Here is a 16,528-nt window from a genome sequence, read left to right as displayed (position 1 = left end):
AAAAAGTTTAATTCATTCTTTTCCAGAAGGTACTACCCATCTATCAAGTTTGAAGAAAATCAATTTATTGGGTCCAGAGTTCTAAGACCAAATACATGTCAACATATATATTTATGTACATAGGCATAGGTACAAATGCACAAATGTCCATCTGACAAAAAAAAGATTTTTTGTACTTGGGAGCATAGGAATAAAAAAGTTTTGTGATTATTTATTGTTTATTAAAATCTATTTTTTAAAAATATCCCCTATAGGGATAAAATTTAAAAATACTAATTTAAAAAAAAAATTTAATCGTTTTTAGTACTTTCCCATTATAGCTACAGCTGCTACAGCCGGGAAAGTAAAAATTGATTGCTGGTATATTTTTATTTTAAAGATTGAGACAATTTATTTATTTTTGATTTATGATAATAAGAAAAATATAAAATTCACCAATTAAAAACCAATAAAACCATAAAATCCTAATTTTTGAAAGCACGGAATGCGGCTTTCCAAATAAACTCTAATCCGTAAAAAAAATGAACATGAATTTGATATCAAGGAAAATACTATTTGTTATAAATAAAATTAAATTATATAAAAAATTACAGTTGGAATAAATTCCATGAAAATTCTTTTACAACATAAATCAAAAAAGTCTTACAGGTTATTCAAAATTGTATTTTTACTTTATTTTAAGTCTTATTTTTAAATTATAAAAATGTAAATAAAATAAATCGTGATGAATTATAAAATTGGCTCTCAGCCAAAAACTTAAAAGGTTACTTGACTAGTTTATTATATCCTGTCCAATAAAATTTGCTCCTAAATGTGATTAAACTATATTGTATATCGTATTATAATAAAGTACAATCGATATAAATTAAAAATAGTCCATAGTTTATATGTGATTTAATGCCATTACTACTTCAAGGATACTATAATTGCTGAAATAAGCAAATAATTAAAATTATATCATATAATTAATTGTATTTATCTTTCAAAATATCAAAATTCAATTTTATTACTAAACACAATAATTAAGATAAGGTTTTATTTTCCAGTTACACGATTTTCTAATATGTATTTAAATTATTTAGTAAGGTCAAAGTATAAATCTGCTTAAAATACATCATGGTGTATCAAGTTCACTGCCTTGACTTAAGTAACTTGTATATAAAGTGGTAATAACTAATATGTACAATACTATAATTGTTAGAAACTGCATTGATATTTAACTAAATTGGTAGTTTGCGGTACAAAACAAAATTATATTTCATTTAAATAAAATTAAATTATATATGTGTATAAAAGCTATATCAACTTGAAATGGTAAGTCAATATTTTATTCTAATCAATACAAAATATCTTATGCACATTATATTTGCAATGGGTAGATGCTTGACTTGATGGATGGAAGAAGGGTCTGCTTCTGCATTTGTCCAAACAGATCAAACACAGGAAAAAATAGTAAACTTTGGTCACAATAGCTTGCAAAATAAATAAATTATAAAATACAAAAATAGAAGTGGTTTAATTATACATCAACACTTGAATAAATATATAAAATTGTAACTTTGAATATTAGGTAGATGGTAAAGGCACTAAATATATATAAAATAAACACAAAATTGTAATAATGTAGATGTTGTTAATGAAAACAATTAAAAATGCAGGAAATTCAGGTTTATTATTACTATTTTTTGAAAGTGAAATATTAATATTGTTTTTGTAAAAGAAAAATATTTTATTTTAATTAATTAGTGGGAAGATCATTTAAATTATTTTAAAATCAAGTAATTTGTTACAAAATGCAGTTAAAGCATAAAGGTTCTTTCTTTTATGGTGAATTATTAAGAGGAGTTACATAAAATCTATTTTGTTTTCTAGTTTGATTGAGGAAGATTTTTTATGTTTAACAAATAAGTGACTGTTTAGCAGAGATTGACATCTAAATATTAATGCACGGTATGTTGTAATTTTTAATTTACTATACTGTTCTACATGATTCATGTATATAAACTACAAACAATGGTGCACAATCTTTAGCATTATTTATAAACAGTTATGACTACTGACAACTACTCTGTTCATGCTTCCAATTCAATGCTGGTTTTACTAAAACTGGATTCTAATATCAATGATTTTATGTCTGAATACTCATAATTTAGACTAATGTCTGGAAACTAGTCTGGAGTCGTGATTGGTCATCTCTGAGCAGGATCAACTACCAAACTATGATTGGGTCTTGCTAAAAATAAATTTGTTAATAATTAATTATTGTTATTCAAATCAAAAAATATATAGATTCAATATGTATATGAAAAGTAATAATGTATATGATTTACACAGTTGAGGAAGAAATAAGTATTTCAATGGATATGACATAAGGGTTTTAGTACAGATATTTCTATGTAAAACAATATGAGTGAGGTTCAAAGCCAATTGTGCATTATTTAATGCATAATTTAATTTTTTTTTTTAAATTCAGCGTTGGCATACATATCCTATAATTATTAAACTTAATTATCATACATGCATATATTGTCTATTGATTGTTTAGAGCAGTATTTCCCAACCATGGGGGGGGGGGGTCACAAGATTAGCCTACAACTTTCAAGCAAACAATAATGAAGTCTTTATTATAAACATTTTACTAACATTTATAAGTATATACATATAAAGAAAATAAATTAATGAGGTGGTTGTTTGTTTTTCATTTGAAAATTTCTCCGTACGTGAATCTATGTTAGATACTTACAAGAGTAAATTGTTTTCAAAAGACGATTCCAATATTTAGTTTTTAACGCAAACATGGACAACCGTTTTCACAGAGGTAAGACCTTTTCACAGAAGAAAGGATTAATATTTTCATGTTTCTGTGACTAAATTTCCATATTTATTTCAATGAGCAAGCCAAAATGTATCTAAACTTTCAGATGTGAATTGTAATTGTAACGGGTTATTGGCAGACATTTTGATGAGCTGGTTATGAATCTCAACTGGTAACTTAACAGCTGCAACAATGTCTTCACTAAATGGTTTCAGTAACCATCTCTTTCAGAGATCGTTTTTATCTTTCGGGAAATACTCCGCCAACTAAAATTTCATTAAAATTTTTAATTTTTATGCATCTTTATACTATACAAACTGTGGTGAATAATAGTATCTTTTTCATGAAAATTTTTCTCAATATAATTGAAAGTGAGTGGAAACAAATCAAAATTTTTGCTCTGAATCCTCATACAAGTATCAAGCTTCTTATTGAAAGCATGAACATTGTCATTAATAAAATGTTTCTATCATTTCCTTGTAAATTCACATTCAAGTCATTTAAATGCAAAAATACATCAGTTAAGTAAGCCAACAGCAACATTTTGTCCAATCTATGCAATAGTTTTTAGTAGCTTCATAAAAAAAACATAAAAAAAATTGTCCTGTTGCATGACTAGATATTGATTCTCAAAACAACATATTTTCTTTAATTGATCTGTCCCTACTGCATTCATATTTCACAAAACAAAAGAACTGAGAAATGTCTGCCACATGTGTCAATTCATCAAACTAAATACTGAAATATTTTCTTGAACTCACTTGCTGAATTATCTGATCGCCAACATCGGCAGCTATTTCATCGATTCACCTTAATACTAACGACACAGTATCACAAAGTTAGACACAGTTAGAAAGTGGAATTTTTTTGCTTCTTCCAAGCCTATTAAAACACTGACCATAATGAATTGAAGCAGGCAATATGAGGTTTTCTGTGATTGTATGAGGTTAGGGCATCTTAGTATTCTTAATGCTACGTGAATAGTTTGATTTAAAAATAGAAACGTGTTGATTTCTCAAAGTAATTTTCTTTCAAAAAATTATAAGGATTTGCTTTTATGATCTGAATGTTTAGTTTCCAAGTGTTGAATTAATTTTGATGGCTTTTCATGCTTTCATCGGTGAGGACTTGAAAGCAAACAATGCACTGTGGCTTTCCATACAGTGAGGTAAAACAATAATTTAAATAACTGTCATTGTACAATAAGTTCAACATGCAACATGAGTAGGAAAGGTTGAGTTTGTGTTTAGGCTCCGCTACTTGGATAATTATTTGGTATAACTTTGTTATATTATGGTTTGTTAGTTGATTGTGTTCACTATGACTTGGTCTATCGTTTTGTACTTGTTTTAGGGCTTCTGGAGTATTTTATTAGTCTTGTTTGATGTTTATTTGTGTAGATAGCGTGACAGGCTATCTAGGCTAGTTTGGTTTGTAGTTTAAATTCCCTTTGAACTGCACACCCAGGGGTGAAACCAACATTTCTACTATGTTTTGCTTATTTTTGTTTGCTTTTATTGTTTAGTGTTACTTCAGTTTCTGACATTTATTTATTATTAAGTTAGCTGTTATTTTCTTTTCAACAGCTATTGATGAAAGCAACTATCTTTATTTGTACGTAGTCTGCTGTTAGTCAATGTCATCAGTGTATGTGGTTGTTATTAACCAATTGCTTTTATGTGTTTATGTTTGTACTTTGTAAGCAAACATTGTTTTTGTTTATTTTGTGTTTAGTGTTAATTAATTACCAATGTTTAGTTTACTGTTTTTGTTGCATTTATTATTTCGGAAATGTCTGAAACTGAAGTAAAAAAGGATAAGTCCAAGCCGGCTAAACCTCGCGAAGAGATTATGGAGACGATTGAGGTTAGGCTCTACAATTCTTTATCCGCTTCTGAGGATGAGGGGTTGTGAGCAAGTGGTTCTGGTTCTTCACGGGCTAGGAAGTGTACTGGTCAGTTAATGATGGAGAAGTTTTCTGAATGGGAGGGCTGGAGGTTTGGTCCCATTAGTGCAGGCGTTTGAAGAGAAATATAACTTCTTAATTCAGTGTTTGGAGAAGCAAAAGATGTGATGTGATAAGGCTAATGTGCTACGCAAGATAGTCCCTAAGATCAGAGCACTCAGAGAACTCAAAACCATTGATGAGGCCTTGGCTCAAGGCTATGAGAGATTGGCTATTAAACCTGAGGTGAGAAGAGGTGGTGAGGGAGATAGTTTCCACCCCACCATGGTTTCACTGTGTAAACACTACACGGAGGTTCTGAAAGGGAGGTGGGAGGCCAGTCTGTCCTGTAAGCAGCCACAGATTGTGTTTGTCAAGCTAAAGGATGGGGCAACTACTAAAACAACTAAGGATATGAAGGATGAGTTTCAGGTCGTCCTTTGATATATAGGCAGAACCTGAGAATTCGTAATGTTCGAGATATGAAGAAGGATTTAGTCGTCGATGTGGATTCTAAATCACTCTTGTGGCATTGCGGTTTCACTGATGTTGGCAAATAATTAGAGAGCTTTTTGGCTCAGCATGATCTACAGGTATATAAGGTAATTAGTGAGTTGCCCACCTATGCAGGTATGGTAGATAGGTGTCGATTCTTTGGTGGAACAAACATCGATGTTACTGTTGTTAGGTTTATCCCTGCCAATGTTTGTAATTGGAAGATAGTTGATGATTGCTAGACCGATTGTCGATTGATTGTCTATGAGATTGCTGTTGGCTTGAGTGACAGACGCAGATGTAACGTTTTGGTTCAGCAGGGTTGTTTCCTGCACAGGCATGCGGAATGGAAGAAATTTGTTGATTTACTTTCAACCAGGCTCTGAATTTTAGATTGGAGTCTGGTCTTGCATTTGGATGATCTGGCAGTTGGTTTATCAGCGGCTTTTCTTGATGCCGCTGAGAGTTCAATTCCCTGAAGTTCCGGTCGAGAGAGGATTGCATCATGGTGGAATAGGGAGCTGTCTGACATGAAGAGGGCAGTTTGTCATTTGCGCAGAGCTTTTGAGGGTGAGGGTGATCCGTAACAGCGAGCCATCCTTATTGCTGAATACAGGACTCTGAGGTGTCATTACTTTCATAAAGTAAAGTCTGGACTCCTGGCATTCCTTTGTTCATGAACAGGGGAACAGGGATCCCTGGGGTGTAGTATATAGGTCTTGGGACACAAACAATGAAAGGACATTCTTATGTCTGCTGAATCAGTACGGGTTTCGTCCCGGAAAGGGTACAGAGGATGCCATACTCTGTGTGATGAGTGTGGTAACAATCAGTGAGACGCAATATGTCCTGGGGATATTCCTAGACATTTCCGGAGCATTTAATAATCTATGGTGGCCTTCTGCTATTTACCAACTCCAAAAGAGAGAATGTACTGTAAGTGAATTGCAAATTATGCAAAGTTACTTCAATCATTGGGATGTGCGCTCCGCGAGGGCAGCCATGAAGTTGGCAAGATGCTGTCTAAGGGATGTTCCCAGGACAGCGTATTGGGTCCATTACTGTGGGTGGTAAAATTTGGTTCTCTCCTGTGGCTGAGGTTGCCCAGCGGGTGTTGCACCATGGCTTATGCTGACAATTGGCTCCTGCTGGTCGAAGGAAGCTCGCGGAGGGAGGTTGAACTCTGAGCCACTTGAGCTGCAGGATGCTTGAGCTGTGCGGTCATCAACACAAGATGATGTTTAGCCCAGGAAAGTCCACGATGATGCTTCTAAAGGCCGTTTAGCAATGAGTCGGTGTGTCCGTGTTCGATGTCAGGCTAGCGTATAAAGTATGTTCAGGTTCAAAAGTACCTCGGTGTGTTTCTTGATGAGAAACTCCAATTTAAGAAGCACTTTCAATACATCGTGGAGAGGCCTGCAATGCCTTCTTTGGGTCTTAACTGTAAGACCATGAGTATTCTGTATAAAGGTGTGTGCAAGGCTATTATGTTATATGTGGCGCCCATTTGGGCGGATAGGCTAAAAGTAATCGAGACATATTATTAAGGGCTCAACGCCTAATATTATTAACGGTAACAGGTGACTACCATAATATTTCATGGGAGGCAGTCTTAGTGATTGCAGGTGTGAAACCAATAGACTTGATTGTGTCTGAGAAGCAGCAGTGGTATGTTGCTAAGAAGTCCGGTAAGTTGACTTCGGATAAAGTTTGAGAAATTGAAGAACATAGAAATGCCTTATGGCAGGCCAGATGGGATGAGATAGATGGTGGGCATTATATGCATGATCTCTCTCCAATTTTTGTTGGTTTGCGGGACACCTCTTAGGTGCACCCTAATATATATGTGAAGCAATTTCTTTCTGGCCATGGTGCTTTTAGGGACAGACTGCAGAAATTCAGCCTGGTAGATTCTGGGATGTGTCTTCAGTGTGGACAATTGGACGACACCTACCAAGTTCTTTATGAGTGCTTGAAGTATGAGTTAATGGGTATGGAGAACGTCTGTTGGCTTGATCTTATTGGGTTGGCGTTGGATCTCTGTGTAAACTGGAGGAGCCGGGCCGAATGGACAATAGTAGAGAGTTTTATAGTGTACTTAGCAAAGGAAAGGATTACTGAGGAGATCTAGAGCTCTGTGCTTGAATTGCTCTTTTATTCTATTTTTGTTGTTGTTCTTGTCCTTTGTTTTGTTTTGTTTCAATGTTACTGTGTTGTTATTGTTCCATGTAATATTTTTATGTTTCGTGTTGTGTGTTGAACTCACTTTTACCTTTTACGGGTACGTACTTCAATTCTTCTGTTTAGTTAGGTATTTTCAGTCTTGCTTAAGACTCGGTGAGATGAGTTTTATTTTGAGTTCATTAAATAGTAGTATATTGATGGAACTGTCACTCATGGCATTCACTTCGGTGGTATCCTGGCCAAGGTGGACTGGAATATGTCAAAAAATGAGGTTTCAAAGATGACCTCCAGTAAAGCCCATAAGGGCTCGAACAGAGGGGGTGTTGAAGGGTGTCTTTCCCTATTGGGTCAGGATGTTATTGTACAATCTTGTCTTTTTACCAATCGATTCACTGGATGTAGATGGCTCACTTCATCTTTTCACAAATTTATTAATTTTGCGTAAGAATCTAATTGAAAAAAAAAATAAGATGCACTGTTTGACCGTGCACTAAAAACCGAAACCTCAATTACTGTTACTTTCTACCAAACTACAATTATGAAAACTTAAATAAAGGCATCAGAAAAAACTAGTATTCTGCAATCCCTTATGCCTCCTTTTATCCTGCTGAGAGCACAATGTGTTCAAACGTATCACATGCATGCTCTCATAGTGAATATTAGAGCAGATACACATAAGTAGGAACCTGTAAATTGCTCAAGTTTGTATACTTCATACATGCATGTTCATACCTGTTGCTATCAACGCAACTAAATATCTAGATTTCATTGGGTTGAGGTTGGGAGGTTGTGAAAAATTTATTACATATTTATTTTTACTTTCTCAGGGTTGTGGAGCTAAAAAGATTGAGAATCACTGGTCTAGAGTATTGTAAGTAATATAACTATCTATTTGAAAAAATCTTATTATTAGAATTGTGTGCAGTGTTTCATTAAGAACAGGTGATGAATGAATTTTAGAATTTCCAAAAGATTGGAATTTGAAGTGTATAATATTTTTTCATTGAAATTATTTTTAGTTATTACTAATTTAGGTATAAACTATAACAAAAAATCTCATTTCTCATATTTATTCTATTTAAAAATTCAATGATTTTTTTATATATGTACCTTATTTCAGTAATGTAATGAATTCACTTAAAGAAAACACAAAAAAAACCCAAAAAAACATTTACTGCAAAAAGAACCACAACAAAGAACCAAACTCAAGGAAACAAGTTGTTGAGCTTGAGGTAAACAATTCTTAGCTTTCTAATGTACAAAAAAAGGGGAATGGAAAGGAACTTTTTTTACTGAAATTATTGTATTTTATATTTGTATAAATAATTTTGAGTCTTTTTATAAGCTCACAAGGTCACATTAAATGACATTCACCAGAGGTAGAATTAAAAAGGGGCTCAACCTCTGGTGTAAAACATTACCAAATTTCCATCTCTGACTTGATTGTTTGCTGAATAACTCCAATAAAGTGTTATAAAGCCACAGTAGGGCTCTTACTAGGAGAGGAGAAATTATTACAAGGCACAAATTCTTAATAATACTTAATAGTTTAAAAAAGTCTCTTTCATAATGCACACAGAAATGATGAAAAATTTACATTAACAAAACTTGTAAGCACTATATCAAAACATTTCCATTAGCAAACTCATTACATTATTGATAATCCAATTTACAGGTATTCTTTCTGTTTAAACTTACTCCAGTTTTACAATTGGCCTATTATTTTATACTATGATATGTCTCCAGAAAAAATATACAATAGTTATTAAAGCATTTATGACCAAAATCATTCATCTTGTTCCATGAGATACTGAAATAAAGACGAGTATGTGTTACAAAACCAACAGTGAGTAGTCAAGTTCCTTCACATTGAATTAAATGTCATAACTTCAGTTTTTACATTTTTACTAAAAAATTAGAAAAAGTGATAAATCATGGATGTGATTTCTAAAATATTAACCTAAGGAATGAATGGTTTTACTGTTTTTATTAATTAAAATTTCTGTAATTAATTCTTTTTAAATTGCATTAAGAATTAATAATCTACTTACATATAACATGCTTTTTACATTACATCGTACAAAGTACATAATACAACAAAGAAAAATTACAATCGTATGTGTGCATTATTTTTATAATAATTTATGACAGTAATTCAATTAATTATTGTTGATAGTTTTATGCAAAATTCACAACTTAAGGAATATCTTATGAGATAAGGAATATATTATGAATATATCTCGCAAATAACAAATGTTTCTTACTCTATTGTGTTTCTAATCTGTCAGCAAGAGAAGGTAGTTTCCATGTTTTCCTATTTGCTTTTTGATATTCTTTTATTGTAGCACTGATAATAATACAACAACTGCTATTTGTTAAAAAAGAATATCTGTTATTATTGATATAATTAACTTGCTTTTATTGTCACTATTAAAAACATTTATTAAATAAGAAATGTAGTCATAAAATCATTGTGTAATTAAAAAAAATCAAATAGTAATAATTCAAGTTATTCAATCCTTTTAAGGCTAATATATGTTTTACTCTCCATGAATCATGTTATTCATTCTAAAAATACTTTTAAGTTATTCCAAAAGTATTGTTATTTTTTTGTCCCTGTACTACTCAACGTGTAACTACTTAGATTTAACTGACAATAATGCATAAAACAATCTCTGTACATAGGCTGATTATGTAAAATTTGAATACATTAAATTAATAATTAAGATTGAAGAATATCGTAATACAAGAGATTACAAATTAGTACAGAACAAAATCGAGTAAAGGGAAATCATTATTTAAAAAAAGGAAAGGAAAGTAGAAATACAAAACTAAACTGACAGGTAGTAGCGTAAAGGGATCTTATCTGAATTGAAGTTAATAAGAGGAATCCTTATAAGGCATTATAGTACTTACCTCAGGCTTAATCAAGCAGATTTTTAAAATATTAAAGTTTAATCTATTTCAACCATTTCAACCATCTATTTTCAACTAGATATTGCTAATTCACATAAATTTACACTATAGCAATGTATAAAGTACAACATTAAGAAACAATTATGAACTGTTTCATTACATGGGCACATTGGAACATCATTAGATGACTTAAAAAATCCATGCGTGTTAATTTGATAAATGCAAATGGCAAAAAACAATTTCTGTGTGACTATTAACAGATACTAGAAATAACTCAAATTATAGAACTATGATGTTCAATTTGTATTGTGATGATTTCAGTTACAATACAATGTTTTTAATTTATTACAGTTTATTGCTGACAATGACCGGCCGGCCGGCCATTCTCTCATACAAATTTCAAGCAACAATTCACATTTTTTTCTTCTTTTTTATTATTTAATAAATTTGTTAAATTAAATGATCCTGCATTTCAAATTGCTGCTTTCAATGTTTCTTTGAAATAAACAGAAAATAATTATTCTGATAATACAACATTTAAGCAAAAGATTAATTTAAATATGATATGAGTAAAATATATTTACGATAAAACATGAGTAAATATTTGATAAAGCTGGGAACTTACATTTACAGTAAATATTTCAATCTTCTCAGAATATTTAATAAAGTCTGTAATTTATATGTGAAAACATAAAACTATATTTTTGCAATTTGACACAGTTGACATTGGATGTTTAATTTTGAGAGGTTTCAGTTGAATTTTATGAAAACCTCTTGTATAAATACAATGTGTGTGTATGTGTGTGTGTGTGTGTGTGTGTGTATGTATGTGCATGCACACACCTGTACATGCATATATATTAGATAAAAGAGGTGAAGTTTACTTCAACAATTTTTATTTTAGAATATTGTTAGAGTTTATAAGTTACTATTTTCAATGTGCGAGTATATTTATAATATAATCGTGTCATAACAATAATTATAAATTAAATAAATTGTATTAGGAGTGAATAATATAATATAAAGAAATAATAACCTACAATTATAATAAAAATAATTTATACATTCGTGATGCTTTTAAAACAAGATGTGATAAAATAACATTAAACTGTTATTGGAATTTACTTGTTTATGTATTTTATTATTAGTAATAATAACATTATATGCTAGATTGAAATAATAAAATAATAATAGTAAATGACTGGAACAAAGCCGATGTGTTGTTTCTCAACAAAACTGTACAAGAAAATGAAATGAACAAAACACCTTTCACTGAATTGCATTCATCTATCACAAAAGAAATGTGGTTATAACATCATTGAACCATGAACAAATTATTATTGCTTTTCTTATTCAGTTTACTTATTTAATTTTATATATATGTATTTTTTAATAAAGGATGAAACATAATCAAGAATAAAAATAATTTATTCTCTTAATTACAGGAGAATGGAATAAAAATATGAAAAATTACAATGAAATCTGTAAAAAAAAAGAGTGTGCTCTAATACAATAGAAATGTAGTAACTTTCATTGATTTGGATAGTTCATTTTACTTTACTTCTCATATTATAAAAACTTATTTCAACAATTTTTATATTTTTGAAGAATTTATACCCCCCTTTTTAATTCATGGATTGGGGTAGATTTTTGAAAAAACCTTTTTTTAATAATACTTGCTTACCTGTTACCTTTGGAATTCTGTTTACAGTAAGTTAATGGTTTAATTTTTTGAGGAGTAACCTATGAATGGAAATAAAATAAAAAGCAGGTCCTGGTAAAACAAGCTACTATGGACAGAATTTTATTTTTTTATAAAATAAACTCATATAGTTTGTTTTTTTCATTTGCTTAAGGTCTGGTATTATTGTTATCAATTGTTCTAACTGCTATTATACAAAACCTAGGTATAATAAGAGTATAATTAGTAGTATCCTAGATATAATTTAGGATGCAAATTACTTGTAGATTTATATATATTAAATTGAATGAAGATCAATGATAATGAATGAGGTGGCTAGAGAAGAATGGACATGATCAATGCAAAAAATTGTTAGACTGGGAGTAGTTCATAATAATTTTTGAAATACAAAGCAAAAATAGGTTTTTTTGTATTTATAAAATATGATAAAAATAATTCCTTTTCATAAGTATATTTAATTTAGTAAAAAAGAAAATATATATGTATATACATATATATTCGGAAAGTTGCTGTGCAGTATGCTTTAGAATTATGTGGAGCATTCTCTTCTTTGGGCATTAAGTTGGTTACCCTGTGGGTTTTTTTTTATGTTGCTCAGTAATAAATCAAATGTCAGTTTAGTTTCATGTTTCATTTATTGGAATCAATAGTCGCAAGAAATGTAATTGTTCTTTCGGCAGAGGAATACATTTCTCTTGTTGAACACATCTTTGGAGAACATGACAAGTATACCGATTTAATGAAGCACAAGTTTTCTGAAAAGTTTCTAAATACTCTTGTTCCTCAGTTCAATGAGTTCAAACTTTTATTGATAAGTTTCAGGCAACAGGCTGTGTTGAAGACTCTAATCGAAGTGGAAAACCACTTAAACTAAATGAATATTTCTGCTGCTTGATATTTCAGATGGTATGGCTAAAAGTCCATCAAAGTCAATGTGTAAGTTAGCAAAGCAGAAAGATATCAGACTAATGTGTTCAATAATGTGTGTTCAAGAAATGAAACCTACAGATCATGCCAAAAGACAAAAGTTATTGTCAATGATTTAAATATTATTGACTAAAATTCCATAGATATCCTTCACACTACAAATGAAGCGTGGTTTCATCTTGGAGGGAACATTAATTCACAAAATATATGGCTGTAGTCGACAATAACCTCTTTTGTGAATTTCACAAACAATCTTTACACAAATCAAAAATTGGAGTCTGGATTGGTACGAGTAGACTGTGCATTGTGGCTCCAATCTTTTTTGAAAATACAGTTAATAGTGATCGTGCTTTTTGTTTATATTAAATAAGAACTTTTCTGATAAATGTAGTAGTGTACAGTTTCTAAATAAAATTTGAATATTTCTTTGTTTTATTCAACTTATCTTAAACTATTTTGTTCAGATTAAATTGTCTAAAAGTTTTGTTTAAAAGTTTATTGTGCTTATTACCCATTTAACAATGTTATTGTGCATCAAACATAAAAACGTATGGCTTTTTACCCCAATTTAATATATTCATAAACATGTATGAAATCAAATCAGGGAATAGAAGCAAGAGGAACTGGGGACAGGGAAATGCAAGAGGACAAAAGATTTAAGAAGAAAGATATAATGAGAGATTGTGTGTAAATAATTACCTAAAAACATAAAACTGTGAAAGTTGAAGAAATGTATTCAGTTAATTATTAATGTAGATATGCTAATGTTATTGCTATTGTTAATAATGTTTACCTACCATGCTTTCCTGCATGTTTACTATCATCATCAGAAGGTGGAACTTCTACTTCAATATCATCATCATCAGCATGCCACATCTCTGGAGTGCGGCAGCTGCTCTCCGATCCGGAGAACATCTCAGAGGACCTCATCTGAAAGAAAATAAATATTAAATAAATTTCTAAAACTAAAAATTAATGTATTTCTGTAAAGACTAGCAATAATAGTATTAATATAAATTTAATTAATTTTTAACATATAAATTTAAATTTCTGTGATGAATGATAGTGTTCCTGATCTTGAAACTTTTAATTTTCTTTCAAAAACTCCATACCTTATCTATATGATGTGTAAGTTTCAAAGTTAAACAGCGATTGAAAAAAGTTAATTGACAAAATGCCATCATTCACAATTTGAAAAAGTATCTTATGGTTTGTAAATATATTGTTCAATATCTCCTGAAAATGTAGAGGTTGAAATTTTCAGTATTATTTTTAATTCAACTGAATTTTGCTATGAAAACTTTAAAATGGTTACATTTTTATTCAAATCAAATTAGAAACCACAAAAAAATAGAAATTGAGGGGAAGAACTGAGAGTAACCAATAGCATTTAATTAGTTAGCTTTGGTTATGATCAATTGACTTAAATACAAAAAGACTAGCAATATTGATTACTAGCAATAAATATTCTTAGAAAAACTACTGAGGACTTAGAATGAATCAAAAGGACTACATGACTGAACGCGTGGATATTGTTATAAGAACTCCAACTAATAAAGTTACCATTTTATAAATAGCATGAAATTTCTTTCCCACAATTTCTAGAAGCAAATAGCTAAAACTTCTTTAGAACCACATTACATCAAAACGAATAAAAATAATTTATACATTTGTGATACTTCTAAAATAAGATGTGATAAAATAACATATTTACTTAGTTGTTGGAATTTATTTGTTTAAGTATTTATTATTATTTATTATAGTTGAGACATAATATTGGCAAATAGTATCTAAATTCACTTGGATATTAGTTATAAGAATAATCAAATTAATAATAATTACTTAAGTATATATATATATACGTATAAAAAAAAAAAAAAAAAAAAATAGTAATTTACAGAGATAAGCATAAAACTATATTTCTACAACTGATTGCTACATGTATACAGAATAATTATTGGTTATATAGAATTTTTATTAGTTTTTTCTTTCTCTGAAAAAACTAATTTAAAAAATGTAAAACATGCTAGTTATGTATGGTTCCGTGAAAAATAACTACAAAAAGATTATTTCAATATAATTTTCACATTCAGTATGTTATGGAGTCTCCTAGTAGTCCTACAAATAACTGTTCATGCTAGAAGTTTGTTTAGAAAATAATTGTTCTGAAATTGTTTTATGCCCAAGATAAGTTGAAATTTTGGTCTAATTTTTTTTAACTTCTTTGTCATTGTTTTTCACTGAAGAAATTAATCAAGAAGGATAATTTCACTTTCAGCAACCAGTGCATCACATAATAGTCAAGAGATTTCCTTGATAACAATTTTAAACATTGTTTGACTGGTTGAGTGGAACCAACTTCAAGAATGTAATGTTCTAGTTTGACATCAATTGAAATTTTATATATGATTTCATTAAAAATAAAAATTCTTTTATGCTAATTTTTATATGTCTATCAAACTGTGCTAAAAAGTCCAATCACAGCTGCAGAAATTATATACCTACAGAAAGACCCATAAATTTTATATGAAAAATCAATTTGGTAAGAAACTGTTCTCAAATAGGATTTCTGCTATATTAACAGTTGTGCTGATATTGATCCAAAAATGACAATTTTATGAAAACCTAGATTCAGATTTAAGGTGACTTCTTAACAGTCCTGTTAATATTCTGAATAAATTTCTACACTGAAAGATGACAAGCTCTTTTTGAATCACTTACATTTTATCAACAGCTCCATTTCAAACATAAAAATAGTCCTATAAATAAATATAAGGAGAGTATGTAGACCTATTTTTGAAGAAGGAACATGAAGGATAAGAAGGAATGAGGAAATAGGGGGAATACTGCAAGGAAAAATATACTACGGGTAATAAAGTCACAAAGAATTAGTTGGCTGGGTCACGTGGAAAGAATGACAGAAGAGAGACTGTAATGAGGAATAATGTATGGAGGAATAGACAGGACTAGGAGAAGAGGCAGGCCAAAAATGTGCTGACTCCAACATGCTGACAACAGTGGGGGTGAGAAGATGGAGAAAATTGATGACAGGTAGAGAAGATTGGAGGTGAGTAGTGGATGAGGCCAAAGCCCACACTGGGTTGTAGCACCCGGACAGATACATTTAAAACCATGATAAAGGTAGTCCTACAAAGAGCTGGCTACATAATTAATGTACTACTTCTATTTATTTAATATAAATATTGTATGAAAAAGCAAAATCTATTTAATCAGGTGAGGAAGCAGCTTTGATTCTGTTAACATTATATACAAATCATAGATAATGAAACAGTAAATTTTGAAATATTTAGATTGTTTTAATAATTTCTATACACAGTAAACTAAAGTGAATTGATAATTAATAAATTTTAACTTGAACAAAATCATTAAATATAGACAAAATATTCCTTTCTTAATAACAATAATAGCAGATATTACTAGTATATACGTAATAAAACAAACTTCTTAAATTAAAAATAATTAAATTAGGAATCATAAAATACATATTACTGTAAAACTTCACAAATAAAAAGTTCTGTAGTAG

General features: G+C 30.3%; 1 protein-coding gene across 3 annotated transcripts in view; it reads right to left on the bottom strand.

Annotated features, from left to right (window-relative positions):
• Nucleotides 1-16,528, bottom strand: part of LOC142329855 (uncharacterized) — a 349,453-nt gene that overhangs the window by 11,629 nt on the left and 321,296 nt on the right. For all 3 annotated transcript variants that reach the window (XM_075374727.1, XM_075374726.1, XM_075374725.1), the window contains one exon: nucleotides 13,782-13,914. In XM_075374727.1, coding sequence (XP_075230842.1) covers nucleotides 13,782-13,914 — 133 coding nt within the window. The remainder of the gene's footprint in view (nucleotides 1-13,781; nucleotides 13,915-16,528) is intronic.

Source organism: Lycorma delicatula, chromosome 9, assembly GCF_047948215.1.
Source record: "Lycorma delicatula isolate Av1 chromosome 9, ASM4794821v1, whole genome shotgun sequence".
NCBI lineage: Eukaryota > Metazoa > Arthropoda > Insecta > Hemiptera > Fulgoridae > Lycorma > Lycorma delicatula.
The sequence above is the reverse complement of the archived record's forward strand: the minus strand, read 5'-3'. Positions and strand labels throughout refer to the sequence as shown.